Source organism: Elephantulus edwardii, unplaced genomic scaffold, assembly GCF_000299155.1.
Source record: "Elephantulus edwardii isolate Elephantulus edwardi_28Jun2011 unplaced genomic scaffold, EleEdw1.0 scaffold00022, whole genome shotgun sequence".
NCBI classification, from domain to species: domain Eukaryota; kingdom Metazoa; phylum Chordata; class Mammalia; order Macroscelidea; family Macroscelididae; genus Elephantulus; species Elephantulus edwardii.
Genome location: NW_006399772.1, coordinates 10631986 through 10658101, shown reverse-complemented (window position 1 = coordinate 10658101; position 26116 = coordinate 10631986). Strand labels below are relative to the sequence as shown.

At 39.6% G+C, this 26116-nt stretch overlaps 2 protein-coding genes and 2 pseudogenes across 2 annotated transcripts in view; 3 read left to right on the top strand and 1 right to left on the bottom strand.

Annotated features, from left to right (window-relative positions):
* Positions 1–830, top strand: part of LOC102869260 — a 5374-nt pseudogene extending 4544 nt beyond the window's left edge.
* Positions 831–2515: 1685 nt separating this feature from the next.
* DUS4L (dihydrouridine synthase 4-like (S. cerevisiae)) lies at positions 2516–14316 on the bottom strand. Its single transcript, XM_006882688.1, has 6 exons — positions 14186–14316; positions 9629–9750; positions 8385–8502; positions 7092–7214; positions 4077–4303; positions 2516–2763 (listed from the first exon to the last, which is right to left on the bottom strand). Exons 1-6 carry the CDS (start codon positions 14299–14301, stop codon positions 2516–2518), a joined length of 954 nt encoding a protein of 317 aa, XP_006882750.1. The 5' UTR covers positions 14302–14316.
* LOC102862896 lies at positions 4736–5117 on the top strand (annotated as a pseudogene).
* Positions 14317–21159: 6843 nt separating the features above from the next.
* Positions 21160–26116, top strand: part of COG5 (component of oligomeric golgi complex 5) — a 259814-nt gene continuing 254857 nt past the window's right edge. Inside the window, exon 1 of the mRNA XM_006882687.1 lies at positions 21160–21688. Within this exon, the coding sequence (XP_006882749.1) occupies positions 21160–21688 (529 nt within the window). The remainder of the gene's footprint in view (positions 21689–26116) is intronic.

The following is a 26116-nucleotide window of genomic DNA, read 5'->3' as shown; positions in this document are numbered from 1 at the left end:
AAAATTAATAAAATATAATTATAGAAAAAAAAAAACAAGATGAAAAAAAAAAAAAAGAAAATGACTTAAAAGTGAAATCCTGAGGCCAGCCAAGCTGGTCGCCTCCTCGGTGAACGCTGTGTGAGGGTGGTCTGGCCTGGCTCTTGGTATATGGGCTCTCGTGCCCCAGCTTCCTGGGCTGACCCAGGTGAGGTGGAGCCGCTATGGCCCTGAGTATCAGAATTCCCAGACTGACAAGGAATATCACCGCAAGCCCCGTGGCCGTGGCTGAGCTGACAGTGCAGGAAAAGTATGAACGGCAACTCAGGAAGACTCAGGTCATCAAAGCCGCCCCAGCGACCAAAACCTGCTCCGTGTTTGAGCACCCGCTGGGAAGTAAATTTACCAACCTGATGATGAAAGGAGGAAACAAGGTGCTGGCCAGGCACCTCATAGTGCAGACCCTGGAAGCGGTGAAAAGGAAGCAGTTTGATAAATACCATGCTGCTTCTGCAGAGGAAAAGGCATCCATCCAGCGCAACCCCTACACCATTTTCCACCAGGCCCTGAAAAACGGTGAGCCTGTGATCGGACTGGTGCCCATCCTCAAGGGCGGCCACTTCTACCAGGTCCCCGTGACCCTGGCTGAGCAGCGCCGCCGCTTCCTGGCAATGAAGTGGATGATTACTGAGTGCCGGGAGCAGCAGCACCGGCGGACACTGATGCTGGTGAAGTTGTCTCATGAGCTACTACAGGCTTCCCACAACCAGGGCCCAGTGATCAAGAGGAAACACGACATGCACAAGTTGGCTGAGGCCAACCAGGCGCTGGCCCACTACCGCTGGTGGTAGAGAGGGGGCCCCGCTCCACGGCGTGCTGAAAACTGTGGATTAAGGATATAGCTCTTTCTAAGTGCAGGCTCAGAAGGATAAGGGAGCATACTTGTTGCTCAGAAATAACTTCTTTGGGAGCTTGAACTTGCTCCCCTGAGCTCATGTCCTTGCACAGGGTAAACATATTAACTTGGACATTTCCCCCAAGAAAGTCAAGTTCATGCAAAGCCTCCTCTCTCAGCCTCGAGTGGGGTCATTCCGCCAATAGGAAAGGAAGCAGTCTTAGCATCAGAAAAGGTTTATTAGAAAACTCTCACCCTGAACTGGGGTGTAACCTGTGGTGCAATCCAGCCGTTCAGTGATACCAGCTGAAGAGAACACAGGACTGGTTTCCGTGACCCTTATATAAAAAGGTACAAAACTTGATTAAAAAAAAAAAAAGTGAAATCCTGTGAAGGTGCCTTAAAAAAAGATGGTAGCACAGTGACTGATTCACGGAATAATTCCAAACTCTTGAATTTTACCAGTTTTCTAAAAGTTTACATGTTGGCAATATAGAGCAAAATATTAATGCTGAACCTGTTTAAAATGGAGCAGCTCAATCTTACATGGCACATTCACTAGCAATATTTCCAAATTATTGAACTTTAAAATTAGCATCAATTGGTAGGAGACATAAAAATAACATCATTAAAACAAGGTATCAAAATTTTTAAATGAAAACATAAAAGCTGGTTATTACTCTCCAGAAGTAACTACTTAAAGTGTAGAGTCATCTCCAGATTAGCTACCAAACTTTCTTACTTAAAAAAATGTTATGTGCCTTTGAGTCAGGACTGACTCATTGCCAATCCTCCAGTATGTTTTCAGAGGCTTTAAATCACACAGGAGATTGTCATCCTTTCTCTCATGGAGAAACTCTTGGATCTGAGCCACCTGTCTTTGGGTTGGTAGCACAACTCCTTACCACTAGCTTAAAATATGGGGACTGCAAGTAACTTTAACATTTCATACATGGTCATCAAGTTGTTACTCTTTTAAAGATCTAGAAAACATGAAATACTATAAGAACTCATTTTAACAGCTTCATGTAATTTTGGTTTTAAATGACAGAAAACACTGTCTAATTGTTAGAGGCACTTTAGAAAACAGTTTGAGGTTTGCCATTTAATGAGAAAAGATTTGTTTGATTTTCAAACTCAAGATTTTTATCTAAGCCTTGATTGTAATTCTATAATGAATCTGTTTCATTTTATATAGATACTGGCATTTGTTCTACCATGTCTCTGTACTTATTTTAATTAAAAATATACTTTTTATAGATATGATGAATCATATCTTCTCATATCAAAAGCTTTATTTAAAAGTTAAAAATATGATTCCTATATGAAAAATCCCACCCACCCCCTTTTAAAGAAAATTCCCTAATAGGATTCAGGGCAGTGTTTCCAGTGCACAGGCACAGGATGACCAAGATGTTAGAAATCTGCTGGGCTCTTCATTAAATGTGCCCGTTTCTGGGTCTCCTCCAGATCTAACTCAGGGTGCGCAAAGTCTAGGACTGAGTTTTTCAGATGTTTTTCAGGGAATTATCTTTATTCTAAGGGTTAATAACCAATGATTTAAAAAGGATAAACCAAGATTGTGGGTTTCTTTTTAAGTATAAAAGTGAACTAGGTATCAAAATAATTCAGAAAGTTTAGTCAGATGCTATAATGGTCTGTAAGGTAATCCAGCACTGCTGATGTGCTTGACAAAGCATTAAACACTCTTTTTTCCTGCCTTGAAGTTATCTTTTCCATCATGTACATTAAATGCTGATGGAAACACGTAAATGGAGTTCCGAGTTCAAGAGCAATGTCAACCCAGTCCCAGACGCACGTCAGTGGTGTTTCCTCATATCCAGCAAACAGGGCTGGGTTTGTTAAGAGTCCTCTTGCAACCATCACACCTACAAATTAAAACACGTTACAATTTACCATACATTAAGAACCTCTGGAAATCAATCAGAATATTAAACAAAAGACAATATTACTATAAGGTTTCACAACACCCTCATTATTGTTTGTTGTTTGGTACCGTCAACTCCTAACTGACCCTCTAGTGGGATTTCAAAGGCAGTAAAACCCCACTTCCCCCCCCCCCCCTTTTCTCTTGCAGAGAATAGCAGGGCAGTAGGTGGATTAAAACTGTGTACTTCTTTCTGGTTTGGCAGTACAGCTCCTTACCACTTAGGCCACCAGAGCTCCCTTGCATTAGTCTGTTTAACACAATAATATTCTTAGTAACCTTCGATCAATTCTGACTCAAGCTAACCCCAAGGGTGTAAAATAGAACTGCTCCACATGATTTTCAATTGCTAAACACTTTCAGTACTTTTTGTATACTAACAAAGTTTACATGTAGAATGTATTTTTTAAAAGACTTCTACATGAAATAATTAGTTCTTCGTTTTTCCTTAGGAGAAAATGGGTTTGCTTAAAGTTAAGTTTATTTGGTTCTCTCATCTATTGATAGTTACCATTGGGCTTGGCATGCTAAAAACTCGAGATGATAATGAAACTGGACACTAGTTCTGGGGTTCCTCTGGCTCCTATAAGAACTTCTTGAGTTCAATAAGTTTCATTTCTATTCTAGGCTATCTAGCAAGGTCTTAACTGGTCACTGGACATGATGGTGGCAGAAAAGTAATTGAATTCATTTATCTTTTGAAAAACCAACTTTGTTAGGAGTTTCTGGGCAGTACAAACGGTTAACCCGATTGGTTGTAATTCCAGAGGTTAGCGGTTTGAGTCCTTTAAGAATTGTTTCAGAAGAAAAGCCAGGTAATCTTTCAAAAACCTGGCCATTATAAATTCTCTGGAGCTTATCATCACTCCTCCACACATGGGATGCCATGAGTTTGAATCTACTCAGTATCAACTGTTCCTGTTTCAAGTGAAAGAGCTATTGTCATTCAATAAGTTGTTTAAGCTGGAGAAGGGGAAAATATGACTTAAAAAAATAATAAAAATCACATTGGGGGAGCTCTAGTGGCCTAGTGGCAAGAAACTGCACTGCAATCCCAAAGACTCATGGTTTGAAACCACGGGAAGTTCTGCTGCAGAAGGAGGGGCAATCTCTTTGTGTGTCAGTCAGATTAAAAAAAATTAGATGGTACACACCAAAAAAACCCCAAAACAAAACATCACATTAATATGACTCTTCTACCACCCACATAGTTTTGGCTAATGCAAAAGATAACTCTAAGTGCATATATCTTACCACTTGTTCCAGTTTTTTGCCATATATTTTCTGCTTCTCTTAAGGTTTTGATATCTCCGTTAGCTATTAAAGGTATAGAGATATTTTCTTGAATGATTTTGATGGCATCGTAGTGGACTGGCTGGTGTCTTTCCTCAACAGTTCTTCCATGGACTGTAATCCAAGAAACTCCAGTAGCTTCAGCCTTCCGACAAAGATCCACAGTTCTTGTAAGATCATCATGAATCCTAGAATTTCAAAATTATATCTGTTCACAGCACACACAAATCCCAAGGTAATGAACTATATAAAATGTTATTTCATAGAATACATTATTTGATTAGCTTTCCTACATCATGTTATTAATTTGTACAACCCTTAGGTCATATTCAAGGATCAGTTTTCACTTAAGTTATCAAATTTAGTGATTTTGCTCTTGGCAACAGGAAGACAAGTAAGTGTCACTATACCTAAATCACCACCCTTTTGGGCATAAAAAAAAATTACTGTCACAGATTAAATGAATGATGTTATTAATATTTAAAGGAGTTCTGGGGGCATAGTAGTTTAAGTAATGGAGTTTCAACCAACATGTCACTTATCAAACACACTCTGATAAAAGATGGGACAGGCTCTTTGCGTCTGCTTACCAGGCCAAACTCTCTGACTTCGCTGCTGCCATGGCACCTGTGAAAAAGCCTGTGGCGAAAGGGGGTTAAAAAAAAAAGCAGGTTCTGAAGTTAACCCTTGATTGTACCCATCCGGTAGGAGGTGGAATCATGGATGCTGCTAATTTTGAGCCGTTTCTTCAAGAAAGAATCAAGGTTAATGGAAAAGCTGATAATTTCAGAGGAGGGGTTGTAACCACTGAAAGAAGCAAGAGCAAGATAACTGTAACCTCTGAAGTGCATTTTTCTTAACGGTATTTGAAATATCTCACCAAAAAATATTTGAAGAATAATCTACGTGATTGGTTGCGTGTAGTTGCTAACAGAAAAGAGTTATGAATTACATTACTTCCAGATTAACCAGGATGAAAAAGAGGAGGAAGATGAGGATTAAAAGTCATTTCTCTTGAATATTTTATATAAGCCCTTGAATAAAATATGGGAACCAAAAAAAAAAAAAAGATGGGCAGTCCTCAACCACAAAGATTTACAGCCTTAGAAACCCTATGAGTTGGCAAGTGACTCTCTGGCAGTAGATTTTATTTTTTGGTGTTCTAATATTTATAGAACTCATGATGATAGAGTGGATACAAGATCGAGTAACGAACCAAAATGTCAAAAGTTCTAATTCATCATTGCTCCACAGGAGAAGGATGGGGCAAGCTGCTTTTGCAAAAATTTAAGGGGCAATTCTACTCTGTCTTATAAGGTCATTTTAATTTGGATCTAACTTATTGGCAGTAGGTTTGGGTTTTGTGTGTCATGGAGCAATTTGCCTGTGAACTCAAAGGTGGTGATGTGAACCCATTAATCATTCTTCAAAAGAAAGATGTGGTAGTCTGTTTCTGTACAGACTACTGCCTTGGAAACTCTCTAGGTCAGTCACAGCCAGAGCTCCCTATTAATTAAATAGTACATGGAAAACCAGAAGTTTTTTAGTAAAAATTTTTAATAAAGGAATATTTTATTATTTGATAAAAATATCAAGAAGCTGTTTTGTATTATAAATAAAAATTATGGCTATATTTATATTTACTAAATGTCTAACTATTTCTTTATAACCAGTTAGCAATTTATATAGCTCCTATTACCTATAGCAAGGGGAGCATGGCCTACCGGCAAGAAGCTGTGTTGCAATCTTGAAGGCACATGGTTCGAGGCAACTAGCTGCTCAGTGGGAGAAGGATGGCAATCTCCTCCTGAGTGATTAACTGCCTTTGAATTGACACTCACTGGAGTGTCAGTAATGGGTGGGTTCCGACTCTATGGTACACCACAAGTAGCTACAGTAAAGAGGAAGCTCTGATGTCATAATAGTAAGAAGCTGTGCTGTAGTCTTAAAGACCTGTGGTTCAAATCCACTAACTGCTCCATGGGAGAAGGATGAGTAATCTACTCCCATGCAATTAACTGCCTCTGAAAACCAACCACAGGGTCAACTATAGGCTGGTTCTGACCTGATGGCACACAACAACCATCTCCACCTAGAAAAAACAGGAAGACCCTAACAAGCTGGATTGGCCCAGTGACTGTCACAATGGGCATATGAGAAACAGTGAGGATGGCAAGGATTAGGCATGGTTCAGCTCTGTTGTTTATAAGCCCGTTATGAGTCATAGCTGCCACAGTGGCACCTAAGAACAAGAATAACCTAGACAAAAAGAGTATTTCCTAAGTAGACAGAGTCCCCCGTTTTGAACATCAAGTTAAGGACAATTCCTATTTATCCTTTAATGTTATGTAAGTTACTTCTCACTTTAAAATGGTTGGACCGACCGAACCCTCCTGACAAAAGACTCTTCATTGTAATCATCTTTACAGCACAACTTTTAAAGATTTGAAAACTTTTTTTGTACTAAAACTTACTCTCATAATGTTACCAACTTATTAACAACCCTCCATGGAAAAAGACTTTCCAATTTTCTTCTCAGAGCTTCTGGTGGATTTGAACCATTGGAGATGTGAGGCCATTTAATTAACAGTGTAACACACAATGAACAGCTGTTACTGTTGTTGCTGTGTGCCATGGACTTGATACTCATAGCTGACAGTCCAGCAGTTTTTCAGAGGCTGTAAATCATATGGGAGGAGAATGTCTTATCTTTCTCCCATGGAGCACCTGGTGAATTCAAACCTTGTGCCTTTGGGTTGGCAATACAACTACTTATATTTGGGCTGTCAGAGCCCAAATGAGCCTCAGTATGGACTACATCATCTAAATTCCTTTTTTACACTAAAATAGATTAAGAACTGTTTGCTCTTGTCCTGATTTTTTATTTACAATTTAACTTGTAAACACACTTAGGAATGTACCCAGGGACTGTCTGTAACAGTCCATCTTGTCACTAGATGAAAGTATTGCCTTTACCTTATTTTAATAGATACTGAAAATCTGGGGTCTTCCACTTGATTTCTTACTTGTTTCACCATATCTTGAATAAGCTCTGGCTTATTTATTAAGCAAGCCCCATAGCCTTCTGCCATTGCCCATCTATATAAAGCAAAAAACCAGAAGAGATTTGTAAATAGCTGGAAGAGAAGATAAAAATCCAAATGGAAACAATGAAATGTAAGTATATCTATTTCTCTCCCTAGCAATCTATAATGGAAGCAGATTTTAAAATTGATAGATTTAACATTTTGAAGTGTGTCAATATGCAATTAAGAAAATATGTTCCCAGATTATAAAGTACTCAGGGAAGTGGCATTTACTGGCAAGTGAGAAAATGGAAATTCACTCAACCAAAATAAATTTAATTTGTAATTAATTTTAATTACTTCAGATTATCTTAATTCCAAATTTGATGTTTATTATACGTAACAAGAGGTTTTATTAGTTTCAAGAGTAAAAAGACATTTTAGTCTTTACAGCTTATTAACTTTCCTAATGAGTGTTCAAATATGTCTAATATGATTTGGATTATGTTGTGCTTAAAATCCCAATTTTATTCTTTAGAAACATTTAAAATCACTGACAGATAACATAATTCAGTGTTACTAATATATTGTCAAAATATGTATATTTAGTCAACAACTAGTTACTTAAACTTAATCAAAGAACCATCATCTAGAATGAAAAAGAAGTCTTACTGGCCAAGCAGGTCAAGTCTTGGGCAGCTAATTTAAAGTTAGAACCCACCACTGTATGTCAGGAGAAAAATAAGGCGGTTTCCTCCTGTTAAGATTCAATGACAGTGGGTTTTAGTTCATTGGTATAGAATGAAAAGGTTTTCATAAAGTATACTTACAAAGGAAATTGAGAAAAAATGTGGGCCTCACTCAACTTTAACAATGACAGCTTTTAGAGCAGGATGTCATGAAATGGCAGTCAAGATACATCTATCTCAGGAATTGCTAGAAACCTTAGATCCTCATATAAATATTTATAGATGAGGTTCAAGGAAGATTCACACATGAAAATTCTAGTGAGGGAAGACAAACACTTCAAGGTCTATGTACTGGTTCAGGTATCAGAAAAGATCTCTGCAGTTATGTGTATAAATAATTTTCCTTGTTTCTTATTTGTATCCCTCATGCTTTAAACTCTTCCCCCTCCCCACCACTTCTAAGTTTCAGAATACTAGAAAGATATTTTACCATGTTCACAAAGATTTTTTTTCCTAATATTTTTGGAAATTCCTCCAACTTCTTTGAGCTTTACCTCTGAGGGCAACCACAGTTAATATCTATTCCATTTGAGTAGGGATAGGCTATACGAGCAGCTTCAGATAAAAGTCTTGCATCATTAGCAGCAAACTGGACAATCAATGGGCAATCACCTGACAAAATGAACACCTCATCAGTAGGAGTCACAAGAAAATGAAGACATTTAAACACACACTTAGAAAAACTATACTAGGCTCTAATTGAACAGGACAAAAGCACAATTTTTAGCTTAAGAAGGATTTATTTAAATGACACTGAAATAATTATAAATAGTTTAAACCAAAAGCAATTTATATTCAATAACAATTTAAATAATATAAAACAAAAAGAAAACTTTCCTTCATTCTTAGTAACTTCTCTTCTTAAAGGCATGAATGAGTTTATTGTATCCTTCCAGAACAATTTTAAGTATTTACTTACAAAATTTAAACAAATGTGAACACACTAACTCTTCTGCCTGATGTTCCTCTTCTGGTTTAGCTGGGTGAATGGACTTGGGGACCACAGTCCACAGTGAGCTGCACTGTCAACCCAAAGGCAGCACTTCTTTGGTAGTTTGAATCTCCTGTTGATTCCCTGGGGCAATCTCCTCCAGTGTCAGTTACAGTCTTGAGAACTCAATGGAGGGTCATCTATGAATTGGTTCAGACTTAACGACAGTAAGTCTGATCTCAGCTGTGCCATGTACTCATGTCTAGTCTTTTTATTGGCTAGTATACCATTATATGTAGAGGATGTACACAATGGTATAGCACCATAGTTCTTTGAGGTGAAGCCCCAAAACTTATTTCTAACATGTTACCAGAAGACTGAATAGATGCTGATCTGGGAACTAAACTTTGAGAACTACTACTCTAGGCAATGAGAAACTTAAGAATTTAAAGCAGGGAAGAGATATGATCAAATTTTCAAATTTAGAAAGGCCACTATGAACTGTAATCTATTTTAATAATCGGGGTGAAAAAAACTATTAACAAAGGCAGATGCTACACTATGATCTGTATTGGTACATTCATAAGGCACTCAATATAATAACACTGACTGCATGATTCATTTCTGTTTTGAAGAGGACAGTAAGTGAATGTGTGCCTAGAATAAGAACTAAACATGAAAAGATTGTGATATAAAAACCACAGAAATATGTTACCTTGGTAATGTGAGGTAAAATAAGGTAGTAGAGATTAATTTCTTTTCATTCTTAAAAAGGTTTACAAAGCCAGCAAACTGGTTTTCACATACCTTGGTTTGTGGTAAATTCGCTGTCTCTGGCTTTTACAGATCTGACAAAATCAGCAGCAACTATCATTGGTGTATAACATAGATCACAATTGTATTTTCTTACAAGTGTTCTAAAAGCCAACCTGTGAGGACATGAAACCTCTATTAGCCATTGAGAAAAGATCATTCTCATATAAGCTCTTGCAAATTTAGTTAATTATTAAATACCAGGAAAAATTTCAGCCACTGAAAGACTAAAATAGCCATAAGTATAACTAAAACTCTGGACATTATATGTAAAACAAACGTAAGAAAATAATACACTTGTCAGAATAATTAACACACACAAAATGCATGACAATACCAAATGCTGGTAAAAACGAGGACAAGCTGAACCACTCACATTACTGACAGGAGTTAAAAAAATAGTACAGATACTCTGGAAAAGTTTCTTATAAAACCAAACTAAAAGTTTCTTATAAAACTTCTTATAAACTAAATTAGCTTATGTAATTAAACTTGAAAATACCACATTACTCAGAAATTGTATTACTGAGCATGTATTCTAGGTGAATGAAGCCTTAGATGTACACAAAAATCTGTACATGATAACTTATATACATTTAATATCCAGTCTCCTTCTGTAAGAAATGTGTTAGTTTTGTAAACTCACAGGAGGATTGTAATGAATTGGAACCAATTCAAACAAGTTTAGTTTTTTAAAATATGCCTATGAAGGAGTTTTGGGTTATAGTGTGTTACGTGCTACACTGCTGACAGAAAGGTTGGTAATTTGAATGAACAAACTGATCTGTGGGAGAAATATGGACAGTACCCTCCCATAAAGATTAATAGCCTCAGAAACTTGATGGAGAACTGCCAAAAGTTAGAATCTACTCAATGGGAGTGTCATTGGATTTTTGTGTTTACATCTTTACAAATAAAGTAAAAACTGAAATAGAATTCACAAAGTTTGACATCATAGATATTAGTGAACTGACGTACTATTTGCCACTCTGAATCTGACAACCATATATAGTCTACTTATTCACAGCAAAGTCCTTTTCTAACAACTTAAATAGTGACTACATACATGGGCTTTGCCAGACAGGTCACTGTACCAAAAGAAGTAGTCAACAGTCACCCATTTCAAGAAGTGGTAAATGATAAAGGACCAATGGCACAGAAAGAAAATATCCACCCTGCATGGAAAGCATTGTGTATTTGGTTTTTTTAAGGGCGGGGGGGAGAAATCAAAGCTCTAAAGATTGACTGGAATACGTTTCAACAAATGGGTACAGCACTAAAGGAGCTTTATCTGTGCCATGAAACTTAGAAGCCATCTACCTGGTCAAGAAACTGGAACAGATTCACATTTGTGTCCATTTCAAAGAAGGTGATCCAACAGAAAGTGGAAATAACTGAACAATATTAATAATATCACATGCAAGTAAAACTGTGCCAAGAGTTATTAAAAATTCATTGCAGCAGCACACAGAGGACTAGTAGCAATTCAAATTGGATCAGAAGAGGACTTGGAATGTAAGAAATCACTGCTCATATCAGATAGATCTTGCTGAAGCAAATAATACCAGAAAGATGCTTATATAATGTTTTATTGACAATGCAAAGGCATTGAGCCATGTGGATCATAACAAATTACTGAGAACATTGCAAAGGATGGGAATTTCAAAACACTTAATTGTGCCAATGCAGAAAGTCCTTGCACACAAAAACTAAGAGTAATCGAGCAGAACATAGGGATACTGTGTGGTTTTACAACAAGAGAAGTAAGTGTTAAAGTTGCATCCTTTCATTATACCTACTAATCTATATGCTGATCAAATAATTCAAGAAGCTGGACTTTATCAAGAAGACAATGGCATCAGGATTGGAGGAAGACTCATTCAGATAGCGAAATGTCAAAATTTTGCTCACTGAGTTAGAGAAGACTTGAAGTACTGACTGAAGAAAATCAAAGGCCACAGTATTCAGTACATCTTAACATAAAACAAAATTCCTAAATAACTGGACTGATAAATAACATCATGATAACAAGAAGAAAGACTGAAGTTGTCAAGGATTTCATGTGATCTGTACCACAACCAACACTCAAAGCAGAAGCAATTAAAGAGACTAAATAATGTACTGCATTGGGCAAACCTGCTCCCAAAGGCCACTTTAAAAAGTAAAGTCACCTTGAGGACTAGGGTGCACTTGATCCAAGCCATAGGATTTTCAATAGTCTCATATTCACATGAAAACTGGACGGTAAGGAAGAATGAATACTGTGAATTGTAGAGTGGGTAAAGACATCATTGAATATAACATGAAAAAAATGAGGGAAACTCTGGTGGCAAGATTTATAGGGAGTTGCTCTGCTAACCCAAAGGCTGAACCTCTCTGGCAGTTCAAATCCACCTGCAGCTCTTGAGAAGAAATATGTGAAATCCTCTCCCATGGAATTTACAGCCTCATAAATTCAATGAATGGTCAGCTATGAATTGATCCCAACTTTATGGCAACAGGTTGTGATCAGAAGAATACACAAATCAGCTAGGAACAACTCTCGCAGCCCTAATTCACAGCATGAACAGTCTTTCAAGCATAATGAAAAATCCACAATCAGGCGAGAATAAAATACATATAAATACCTATGCACATAAAAAAGTTTCTCCAACAGGGTAAAAAGGAAATCCATAGTCTGAGAAAAAATATTTAGCAATTACATATCTGATAAGGGACTTATATCTAAAATTTACAGAATACTCCAACAAGAAAAAGGTAAACAATCCAATCACAAAATGGGCACAGAATATGAACAGACACTTCACCAAAGAAGACATTCAGAGGGCAAAGAAACACACGAAGAAATGTTCAAAATCCCTAACTATCAGAGAGATGCAAATCAAAACAATGAAGAGACAGCATCTCATCCCAGGAACAACAGCAAAGTTCAACAGGGCAGAAAACAACATGCTAGAAAATGCTAGAGAGGTTGTGGAGAGATTGGAACTCTTATTCACTGCATGGAATGTGGTCTGGTGATTTCTGAAAAAGTTGTCCATAGAAATACCATATGACCCAGCAATTCCACTACTGGGAATATAACCTAAGGAAACCAGAGCCATGACTCAAAAAGACGCATGCACACTCCTGTATACGGCTGTGTTATTCACAATAACAATTAAATGGAAGCAACCCAAGTGCCCATCAACAAATGAATGGACAGAAAAACTGTGGTACATTCACACAATGGACTATTATACAGCATTGAAAAACAAGAACTCATAAAACATTACACAACATGGGTGAGCCTGGGGGACACATTATGCTAAGTGAAATATCTCATTCACAAAAGGATCAATACTGCCTTACACCAAAATTAGGACAGACATGGGGGTGGGGGTTGGGGAGAGAAAGGGAAGAGTTAATGAACACTGCAATAGAACAGATGAGGGAAAGAACTGTCTGAAAGTAATTTATGATTAAGCATTATATGTATGACACCAATTTGGAACAAGGTGCATTATGCGGTGGGCTCAGGGAGGGGGTGGCAAGGTGGGGAAGAAAATGGTCACTAATGAAAAAAAAAATTATTAAAAATTAAAAGAAAGAAAGAAAAAAAATTAAAAAAACAACACACAAATTTGTCTCGGAAAAATTACAGGCAGAATGTTCCTTAAAAGATAAGTGAGAATTTGTCTCACATATTTTGGGTATGCTAGCAGGTGGGGCCGGCCCATCCCTAAAGGACATCAGGATTGGTAGAGGATCAACAAAAAAGAGTAAGACCCTCAAGATGCTGAACTGACATAGAGGCTTCAACAATGGGCTTAAACACAGCAACAACTGTGAGGATGGCACAAGACTGGGCAGTGCTTTGTTGTGTCATTCACAGGGTTGCTTGAGACAGGACTGTCTTGACAATATATCTTTATAAGGAGCCCTGCTAATGCAGCTGTCAAGGCACTCTTGCAAATAAAAATATGCCAGTGCTTTGAACTCATCAGACATGTCATGGGAGACAGAAGTGGAAATTTGTGACAAAGATTTACTGCCTCTTTGAAAACCCCTGGTCTAGTTCTATACTGTCCTGAAAGAGCACTGTCCATGATTCAGAAATGAATTGACTTGGGAGCTCTGGTGGCCTAGTGGCAGGAAGCTGCACTGCAATCCCAGAGGTGCACGGTTCAAATCTACCAGATGCTCTGCTGGAGAAGGAGGGACAATCTCCTCCTGTGACAGTCATATCTGATTTGATGGTACACACACAAGAATAATAAAAGAAAGGGGGAAAAAAGAAATTAACTGACTCGACGGCTGTGGGTTTTTGGTTTGGTATGTCCTTAAAAGTGGGAGTTATAACCACCCCCTCCCATTTTAGCAAATGTGAAAAATGAATCTTGGAGACACAGTCAAACATACAGACAAATGTAGTACCAGGACTCAAGTCTATAACATGGTTCCTAAGCAGAGCATTCAAAAAAGTGGTAAGTTCCTATTCCCAGCATTTTTTAAAAAGTTGAAACATAAAAAAGAAATCACATTCCAGATCATTAGACATTTAAAACTTACTTTGAATATCGAACCATTGGGGCACAAACTTTTACTAGCTGTCCAGAGTGAAACAATTCAATTGGATCCTTTTTTCTTTCTTCGCACGTTACAGGTTTTATGCAGTCACTTTTCATGAATACAGCTTTGTTTTAAATCTGAAAAAGTTATCAGTTTGCATAAAGAAAATATACTTTAACTGGATGAATTTACATCATTCTAATGATCCCATTTTCCTAATTAGGCTTGTAGGCTCCAGAACATTTTGGTAAGCTCCTTTTTTGCAGTGTCAAATACAATGTAATTCTATTTATAAGTCACTGTTAGTTTTTAACATACTGTAACAATCTGCATATGTACAAATGATGGCAGTGCATGTGGAACACAAAGTTTCAACATCAATACATTGCAGTAGCATTTTCTGTTCAAAGAAATGAATGCTCAAGATAGAGGAAAACACTATTTTCTTTCTTGTAGACCATCCTATGACTTTTGTCATGTTAATTCTGAACTTTCCATTTACTTTTTGGGGCATTATTAAACCAAGAAATTTTCTTTTAATCATTTCATTTATAATACTGTATATGTCTGGAACTCTAAAATATCTCGATTTGTGTAGCAAAGTTAAATGACAGTAGCAGAACACTTTTAAGTAGTCAGTATTGTAAAGGATAACCTGTTGTGTGTATCATTATTCTCAAATCCATTCTTTGTATCTATAAACCAGAAAGCAAAAACATAACCAAGACACTTCGGTATTTTTTTAAAAGTCTGAATGTGGTATTGTTAAATGAAAATTTCAATTGTGATCATGCAAATGTATAGTTAATCTTTTGTTATAGCCCAAAGCTACAAGTGATGAATTTAGGTAATCAGTCTGACTTAATAAAAAATTTATTTAGTTTCTTGTTATTTTTTAAATGAAAACTCATGACTGGAAGAACTAAGCCACTTACACAAATAACAAATAAAGAGTAGAAAAGAGTTTACTTGACATGAGTCAAATCTATTCTTCTCTTCTGCATTTCATCTCCTTGTTATGCTTTTACCATCAGCCCATACTACCCAAGTCAGAAAACTGGGTCCTACCTCAGACTTCTCTGTCTCCCACAATGGTTTATCCAAGTGATACCTTTCCCAAATACTGAACACATCTTAATTGTTCCAGTCTCTGATTCGTCTCTTACCATAATGACTCCAACAGACTTTCTCTGAATCCCAGATATTATTATCTTACCTTACCTACCACTTTTGAGATATACCTGCTATTGTATCATTTACACTTGCAATTGTTTTTTTAAACATATTGATGATAAAAAGAACACATATGCCCTTCCTCTGAAGTTTTCAAGGGTATGGACATGTGCTTTTTTATTTCATCATTTATTCATTCAGCAAATATTGAGCTTCTGCTATGCTAGGTATACAAATAAAAACAGATTTCCTGCACCTTCAAAAATTACAGAGCTCGGGGAGCTCTGGCAGCCTAGTGGCAAGAAGCGGCATTGCAACCCCAGAGGCGCACGGTTCGAATCCACCAGATGCTGTGCCGGGGAAGGAGGGACAGTCTCCTCCTGTACCAGTCAGATCTGATTTGACGGTACACGCACACACACAAATAATAAAATAAAAAAAAATTATGGAGCTCACAAAACAATGCAATAGCTTTTGTTTGGCATGGAAACGATTTCAACTCATTGCAACACTCTATAATAGAGTTGAACAGGGTAGCCTATACAGCAGTAGATCATAGGTCTTTTCTTTCACAAAGTCATGGGTTGGTTTAAACTGCTGATATTTTAGTTAGCAGTCAAGCATTGTAACCATTGCCTCATTAAAGTTCCTTGTAGTAAGGAACTCTAATGAATACATGTGTTTGTGTAAAAACAGAGGAAGAGAGCAAGAAACACATTGTGCTAAGTGAAGGAAATCATCAAAGATGGCAAGCAAGAACTGACAGTGTGTGGGAGATGGGGTGTCTGGTTACAGAAACACCACACATAAAACCACAGCGATTACTTAATGGTTTGAAGAACTAGAAGTAGTTCAACTGTGTCGTAAGTTGCGACTAGACCAGAGAGAACAGGAGGAGAATTAGATCTGTTGAATTAATATATATTTAAGATTTTATACTATATGGTCTTGGCTCTTTACCACTTTTGTTCTTCCATGGGTGATATTTATATATGTATACGACATGCTAATGTGTATCTATAACTAACTTGCAGGAGTATATTTCTCTTTTTATAGGCTATACAGACCTCCTCTTTCTACTAGTTAACTCTACCCCATCTGTGGCATGTTACTACTAGTGAAATGACCTTTTACTTCTGATGAGAAAGATGTGAGTAGATGGGTTGTGGCTGATGGCAAAACATCAGCAAGGAACTTCATATAGTAGCTGAGATCATGAACAACAAGGGTCTGTATTGGTTGCCTAGTGGTAAGAAGCTGCTCTCACAACCTAAAGGCAGCCAGTCTGATTTCACCAGCTGCTCTGCAGGACAAAGTTGGAGAATCTCCTCCAGTGCAATGTATAAAAATAGCCACTGGGGGAAGGCTAGGGGTGGTCAGTTATGAGTTGGTTCAGACTTGACAGCACATTACAATGATGATGACAGCAATGGGTACACTACGATGAAGACAGAGAAAAGAGAACACATTTAGGAGCTATTTAGAAATCATTCGCCCATGAGTATTTACTGACTTACTTCCAATGCATAGCAACTGTCCAGTGGTTTCTGAGACAATAAATCTTTATGGGAGGAGCCTGCTCATCTTAATCCAGTGGGGCAGCTGGTGGATCTGAACCACTGACTTTTTGTTTCAAAGTTCAGCATGTAACTAACTAATGCCAGGGCTCTTTGGTTAAGATATTTAGGAGGCAGAAATAATAATACATGTTATGAAATAACAAAGGATTCTGCACTGACTTGTTCAGTTTTGGCTTGAAAGACTAGGTGGACAGCACTGCCAACCAATGAGATGATGAATTATGGAATGAACAGGTTTTGGAAGAGAGACATTGAAGCACACTGACCTGGAGGTAATCCCTCATAAAGTGGTTGTACAGACACAGAACTAAAGGAGAAAGCTGGAGACATACAGGGAGGCACTTTAGCCTTTAGGTAATAAATTGAAAACGAAAAGCATGCATAAGGTACCTTTTGTTGTTGTTGTGTGCCACTAAGTTGATTGATTCATAGTGACTTTCCTTGCCCTATCTTGTGTGAACAACAGATCTAAACCTTTCTTGCCCGACCCAGTGCCATCCTCCTGAGCTCCAGTATGTTTGAGCCTACCATTATAATCACTGTCAACCTCTCTTGTTGAAGGTCTTCCACTCTCTAATCCTCCACCTCTTTGCATAGTGTCTTTTTCTAAGGATTAGCAGTTTCTAACAACACGTTCAAAATATATGAGATGGAGTTTCACCATCCTTGGCTGCACTTCTTCCAAAACAAACATGTTTGTTCTTTTGGCAGTCCAGGGATGACACACAACAACAACAACAACAACAAAAATTGTTGGAATGATCAACATTTAAATAATAGAGGGGAAAAAAATGCAAAGAAAACGGAGACAGATTACATCAGGAGCTGGGCAGGACAAACCTGAAAAATGATATTAAGAAGGGTGAGGATAAGCATCTTAAATGCCACATGAAAGTAAGGTGAAGAGAGGTAGAAGAGGCCTTGTCATTAGGGATATTATAGCTAATGTCAGATGGATCTTGGCTGAAAGCAGGGAGTACCAGAGGAATGTCTGTGTTTCACTGACTCTGCAAAGACATTTGACTGTGTGGGTCACAACAAACTGTGGCTGACTCCGAGAAGAACAGGAATTCCAGAACACTTGATTGTGCTTATGCAAAACTTACTTGGACCAGGAGGCAGGCGTCAGAACAGAGCAAGGAGACACTGCATGGCTCCAAATTGGGAAGGGTGTGTGTTAAGGAAATGTCCTATGTCCATATCTTTTCAATCTATATGTGGTACAGATTATCTGGGAGGCTGGGCTCTATGAAGAGAAGTGTGACATTAGGATTGGAGGTAGACTCATCAACAATCTGCGTTATGCAGATGACACAACCCTGCTTGCTGAAACTGAGGAGGACCTGAATTGTTTGCTGCAGGTCAAGGACTATAGCCTTCAATAAGGATTGAAGTGCAACATCAAGAAAACAAGGATTCTCACCACTGGACTGAGAGGCATCATGGTAGATGATGAAGAGATTTAGATTGTTGACAGCTTCAGTTTGCTTGGCTCTATAATCAACACTCTTGGTATCAGGAGCCAGGAAATTAAAAGACAAATTGCATTGGGAAAGTCTGCTGTCAGAGACCTCTCCAAGGTACTGAGGAACAACGATGTCAGTCTGGAGACTAAGGTGCACCTGTTACAGGCCATGGCCTTTGCAATTACTTGGTACGCATCAGAGAGCTGGACAATGATTAGGGATGATAGGAGAGTTGATACCTTTGAGCTTTGGTGCAGGAGAAGAGTATAGAATAGATCATGGACTCCTAGGTGAACAAACAAGTTCACTCTGGAGAGGATGAAGCCTGGCTGCTCCTTGAAGGGAAGGATTCTGAAGCTCCATCTGATATACTTTGGACATGTTGCAAGGAGGGATCAGTCCTTGGAGTGGGCCATCATAGTTGGGAGGGTGGAGGGATAGCACAGGAGAGAAAGATCCTTGATGAGATGGATTGATTCTGTCACTAGGGTAATGGGGATAGGTGTGTCAGAGACAGTAAGATTGGCAAAGGATAGAGTAGGGTTTGGGGTTGTACATATAGGGTCGCTATGAGCCTCAAACAACTTGATGACATATAACAACAACAACAACAACAACAACGACTCTACATAAATGAAAAAGTGTAGTTTTAAAATTTTATTTGGAAATTATTAGGTCCTCTTACATATGTGGAGTAGATCTACTCATTTACCAATACACTCAGATGTTGTTTATTGCTCATGTGTTCTATGAAATAGGGTATTAACTCTTTTGGACACTGTTGTGAGCAGGTTTAAATCACAAGCAAGAGCATGAATTAATTTTACACTTTTGTGTTTGGTTTTCCCCCCCTAATCTTTTGATTCACTTGCAAATCAATAGTTCTCTCTTGTTTTGCTGTGGCTATCACAAGCAGGGTTTTTGCTGCATTTGGAAACCATGAAGCACTTCATGCTAATATGTTCTAAAGAACATGACAGAAATAATGCTACAACACTCAAACAAACACGCTTCAAGAGATTGGATGTAAACTATACACAGAGTGATTCAGAAAATTTTTCTTTGTAAACAGGGAATTTAACTTATCTATGAATAAGGATGACAAAAGAATAATCGGTGCCTTTGAGTTGCAGCATTGGAATACTGAATATCTATCTCATGGACTGCCAAAAGAACAAAAGAGTATGTCTCAGAGAAAGTGCAATCAGAGTGCTTCTGAGAGGTAAGGATAGCAAAACTTTGTCTCACATACTTTGGGCATGCTCCTCGGAAAGGGAGGCCATGCTTGGAAAGGTAACATCATCAAGAGAGAAAGATGCTCAGGGAGACACAGTGGCTGTGGCAATGAGCTCAAGTATTGTCAGACACAATGAGGATGGCACAGGATAAGACAAGGGTTCAGATCTGTTTGTTCAGTGGGTTATGATGAGTCCTACTTGACTGGACAGTACATTTCAAAACCAGCGTGCACTAACATATTATAAAGGATGCCAGGTAGCACAGTGGTTGAAAAGCTTGGTTAACTAACTAAAAGACCAGAGTCACTCTGTTTTGGGGGTAGCGGGCATATGGAGTTGTCCCGTGCTGTCTAGTCAAGTATGACATATTGCAACCCTATGAATTTTGATCTGAACCCTGTCTGTTTTGTATCATCTTTGACATGAGAGCAATTTTGCAATGGGCTCAATGTGCAGTGGCATTGTCACTGTGTCAATCCATCTGTTGAGGATGTCACTGTGCAAATCCATGTTGTTCTCTTTACTGACTTTCCATCTTTCCTATTCCTAGCATGGTGTCCATTTTCCCTTCTTAATAACAAGACCAAAACAGGAGATGAAACTTCGCCATCCTTGCCTCTGAAGAGTACTCTGGCTGCACCTCCTCCAAGACACATCGGCAGTCCATGGGATATTCAGCACTCTTCCCCAATATCACAACTCAAAGGCATCAAATCTTCTGTCATCTTTATTCATTGTTCTGCTCTTACACATATAGGAAAAAACGGACAAGACTATGGCTCAAATCAGGTGAACTTTAGTATTTAAATTTACTTCACTGCTCCTCAGTACTTTGCAGAGGTCTCTGACAGCAGACATTCCCAATACAGAAGATTTTCTTCTTCTGCAAAGATTAAGGTGTTAGAACCTCTATGGTGAAGATCTATTCTGTCCTACAGGGCTGGCTGGAGTCAGAATTGACTCAATCACATAGGACTGGAACCTTATATACAACTGGCTTTGTATACAAAGGACAGTGCAAGCAGAATGCTCATGGCATTTGCTACTCTGGTCAGGGCTGTCATAGCTGAGATTTCTGAGCTGAAATTACAATAGTATCATTTCCTTCAATTTTTACTGGGCGAAATCTAGAATACCATCAATAACGCAGATGCAGCAGCCAAGATAATCCACCAGCTGGTCGAGGGGTGAAAAAATGAGGCAGTCTTCTGCCATAAACGTTTAGAGCCTGGGGAACATCATGGGTAATAGGTTTATTTTGATGTTTAACTTGACTTTTCAAAGAGCACACGGTTAAGATTTCAAGAGAGTTCCAAGTATGAGAGCAAGGGGGTCTTTGCAGGGTAGGGGTGGTGGAGTGGGAGGGAAGAAAATATGCAACAATTTAAAACAAAATTCAAGGGAGTACAGAGATTGAGTATTACTTTTCAGCAACTTTCCAAATTGTCTTCACTTTTTATCCTCTCCAACTTTCCCCGCCCTCCTGATACTCTAGGATTGAGTGTGTGCCAATGCCTATGACAGAGAAGCTGGGTCGTAACCACCTCCTCCTGCCTGCTGTGAGTGCGAGAGAAGCCCCCGCAACCTTCATCCTCCCTGCCTGTCTTCCGTCGTCAGACCCCATTCGTCTGGGTTTAATACTTGCTTTAGAGAAGAGTTCGGCGGTCACGCCCGGCGTCCACCTCTTCGGTCGGGGCAGCTATGCCGGGGCTAGCAGCTGCGGCGGGTCGCTCCAGCCGGGTGGTCGCGGCCTCCCCCGTGCAATTAGGCTGTCGGCACCTGCCTGGCCCCCCGGTGCCCACTTGGGTCCCGCCACACTCTGCACAGCCACGGCAGCCAAGTCCAGTCGCCAGGCCGGCGGGGCAAGGTGGACCCGGGAGCGTGCGGCGCTGGAATTATACGTCATCATCTGGCCCGGTCCCCGTGACGTCATCAGCGCGGTGCCTGCCAACATGGAAGGTGGCGACGGCGGCGTCGCCGTCCCTGGCCTTAGGGCTCTGGGCTCCGGAGCGGGTGCAGAGACTGTCCGGGAACTTCTGCAGGACGGTAAGGAGTCAGGGTCCGGCCCGGGCTTCGGCCTGGGGGACGCCCTGCCCTGCACTCGGGCCAGGTTCATGGACTCAACCCGTCTCTTGCAGAAAGTTTTCCGTTTCGACGTGACCACTCCCCTCCGGCCGGCCCTCTGCGTCCGGGTGCTGGCCTCGCCAACCTTTTCCCCTAGAGATTCCTTCGGGATATTTTGGGGACACCTGGTTTCTTCTTGCTCTTCCCGCCAACTGTCCCCGCCCCTCCGAGTGTGCAGAGCGTCCCTGAAGTCCCGAGACCCTGAACTCTCTCGACCAAGCTGACAGTTGTTACTGCTGCAGTTATTGCCTGGAGAGTGAAACCTTTGATTCCGTCAACAGTGTAAGATCTCGAACCACTGATAGACTCTTAATGAAAGGATTCATTTTAAAGTATATACGTTGGAAACACTCCTGAGTTAACAATTCTTAGACTATGCAGGTGGCCCTGTTTTTTAATATTATTTGTTTTTACACGAGGCAGTTATTCACAACCAGATTGGGAGCAGTGGTGTCATCATGTCATCATGTCACTCCCCCCACTTCAGCCCGTGGCCATCTCCTGTACCAGGCCATACAGAATCTTTAGGAAGGCTAATCATCCATTTTAATTATTCAGAATAATGCACAATAAATATGTTTATAAATTGCTTAAAGGTAATATTTATCTGATTATGTGATTCCCCAAATATTAAAGAGCAGTGATGTCAGGTTGAAGACTAAGGTGCACCTGATTCAGGCCATAGTCTTTTCAATTACTTGCTATGCTTCTGAGAGCTTGACCATGAATAAAGATGACAGAAGAAGAATTGATGCCTTTGAGTTGTGGTGTTGGAAAAAAAGTATTGACTATCCAGTGGACTGCCAAAAGAACTAGCAGGTTTGTCATGGAAAAGGTAGAACCATCGTGCTTCTTGAAAGCAGGAATGAATGGCAAAGCTGCTTCTCTCATACTTTGGACGTGTTGCTAGGAGAGGCTATCCTTGGATAAAGATATCATGCTTGGAAATGTGGAGGGTTAACAAAACAGAAGAAGACCTCCCCACCCTGGTTTATGGACATGGTGACTTCAGCAGTCGGCTCAAGTGTATCACCAATTATGCAGATGGTACATGATAAGACAGGATTCAGGTCTGTTGTTCATAGAGTCGCTGTGAGTTGTACTCGACAGCATCTAGCAAGGACAACAATAAAATAATGTCTATTCTTCAGTCATCCATATTCATTGTCCATCTTTCAGGTGCATAGGAAGCCGTTGAAAAGACCATGACTTGGATCAGCTTCAACATCTTAGTCTTTAAATTGTTCTGCGCCATGCTCAGACCTATTGTTGTAGTCACTGGGTCAGTCCATCTTGTTGAGAGACCACCTCTTTCGTAGATCGTCTACCTTGCCTTGCATGACTGGCCCTTTCTGACAACATGCCCAAAGTATATGAGATGAAATTTCATTATCTTTGCCTCAAAGGAGCACCCTGGTTGTACTTCCTCTAAGACAGACTTGTTTATTCTTTTGGCAGTGCATGGTATAATCACTATTCTTCACAAACACGGAATTCAAAGACATTTATTAGCTCTCTTGCTATCCTTATTCATTGTTCAACTTTCAGATACATGGAAAGCAATTGAAAATGCCAAGGGCTTGTGTCAGGCCGTGATATTTTCAATAGCTTATTATGCATTTGAAGATGAATAATAAATATGAACTAGATTGGACAATGGATATGCACTATTGTTGTTGTTATATACCATTGAGTTGGAACTGATTCACACTCTATTGGGTTTTCAGAGGCAGTAAGTTGCATGGGAGGAGATTGCCCCTCTTTCTCCCTTGGTGCAGCTGGTAAATTTGACCTGCTTGCCTCTGGGTGGCCAGTGTAACTTCTTATCACTAAGCCACCACTGCAGAGCTCCCTAAATATGAACTAAATTGTGTTAAATTCTCTAGTTTCTCTTTGTATCTCAATTTAAATTCCATTTAATCAAGTCTTTTTAGCTATACCTAAAGTAGCGCACCATCTATAAAAATAGAGCAGCTAGCATGGATATATTGATTTCTACTAACGACACAAGAGTAAGAGTCCCCATCCGCAATGTCCACAGTATAAAACAAATTCCTGTGAGATGTGATATGTCCCCTGAACCTACTTCTATCAATTCAAACACTATTCCTCCCAGGGCTCTTACTATTATAATCCATTTCAGTGGCCACATAGATCTCACAGGCAAAGATCATGGTTACACAGTTTATAGAGGAAGTTAATAGATTAAAATTCAGGTAACAGGGAACAATTCTTCCAGTACAGCTTTTCAGGCATGCTTGAAGGCTTGCTGACCTTAGCATTGTGAGTTTGTTACAAAGCTCTTTAAGTCCTGTGCCATGCCCCTGTCCCAAAAGTCATCCAACAATCCTGAGAGAAGTCCCCTAACTCTTGGATCCCTGAAGTGGTAGTACCAGTTCAGCTCTATCTCATTTCAGTCTCTTACTTTTCTGTTGCTGTTATTACTGTTGCTGCTCTCCTATAGGTTCAGGTTTGACTCATGTAGGAATTTCTGGTTCAAATGGATGCATAGTGGATTCTCACTTCTTTCTTATTAATAATGACAGGCTCCTTTTTCTGTGCCTGACCCCACTCAACTTAAACCTTGTGGGATGGCAAAACAGACCAGTCCCCTCATTAGTTGTGTACCTTGTTATTCTCCAAAAGGTGCTATTAACCTCATTCGTATCACTAGCATAGTCATGTGGTGAAAGTCAATGCTAATGGCTAGGAAAGCCATTTTGATCAGTCCATTGTATCACACCATGTAGTAGGGGAAATGGTCTTATAGAGCAATAAAACATGAACACTAGAGTATTGTGAAGGTAACAGCCTTCAAACTCTATGATGCAGTTCTATTCAATGGTGAAGTTTTGTTCTATACACATGATATGGGTGTTAAGGATTTATTCTTCAAAATGACTTCTCTGTCCATTGACTTACCTTGCCATGTGGATGAGTGGGAATATGCAAATAGAGTGTGTTAACCTATCCATAAGGGGACTGCTAGTCTTGCTTTTAAATTGAACAAATCTAGCAGCAGAATTGGAGAAACTTCACTACCAGGAAAGAAGAAGCAAGAGAATTCAAAGCATCCTTCCAGGCTGAGATTTTTCTGTCAACCAGACTGGGGCCTGCGAGAGCAGCAGCCATAGCAGCCACTGTGGAGAGCCTGAGACCTCATGTGAGATGGCACTGACCTTAGGACTCCTATGCTCTTGAGCCAGAGCTGAGAGCTTTTTGCCAAGTTTTGGAAGTCTGTTGCTGGAGGGCTATAGCTATAATTGGCAGGCATTTTTCATAATTGACTGCTTGTCACATTGGCCTAAAGCCATGAGGCTCAAGGTTGAGGTGCCTGTGAGCACATTTTGGAAGCTGTCCTGACTGTATTCTGCTACCAATCTGAATTACAGCTTTTTAGTTCCCTGATGTGGTTTCATATGGTCTGTGGGTGATTGCATAGGATTTTGGACGTAGTAAAGCAGTAAGATTGGTGTTGGGATGAGTAGAAAGAGATGTGGGATTGTGGGGGATTTGGTTTTGTGTTGTTGGCATTGTTGATGGGGACGGTTCCCCTGCTTGAAGTTTGTAAAGGTTAGATATGGCCATCTCCACGCAGCCCTTGCTCTTTAAGCACATGGGGATGCCATGAGTTGGAATTGACTAAAATGGCAATGGACCACAACACACACAAGAATAGGAGTAGAATTGCAGGGAGGCAGGGGAACATAAGCACAATTGGAGTCCCTGGGTGGGTCTGACAGTTAAGTGCTTGACTATTAATCCGTAAGTGCATCAGGAAAAGCCTGGTGAGATGCATCTGCAAAATCAGTCATTGAAAAGTCTAGTGTACATTTCTACCTTGATGCTTTAGCAACTGGTTAGTGTTTTCTATAGTTCACTTATTATCTAACCAGCTGACCCTTCACTAGGTTGATACTGTAAATCACACGGGAGGAGATTGTCCGTCTTTCTCCTGTAGTGCTGCTGGTGCTTTGAACTTCCAAAGAGGTCCCACCATTGGTTTCACTGCACAACTCCCTACGGACTGTCATTAGTGATTGTGCATGGTGATTGTGTTATTGTTTTATTATATGCTGTCGAGTTGGGATTGACTGATAGCTGACCTAGTGGGTTTTCAGAGGCTGTAAATCACACAGGAGGCGATTGCTCATCTTTCTTTGTGGAACAGCTTGTGAACTCCTTGCCTTTAGCTTAGGAGCACAATTCCAACTCAATAGGCTACCAGAACTTCCTAGAGTATGGATAGGGAGTGGTGAGGGGGCCCTGGTGCAGGGTGGCTAAGTGAGTTGACTGATAACTAAAGGCTAGCGGTTGAAGCCTATAGCCACTGTTGTTGTTGTTGTTGTT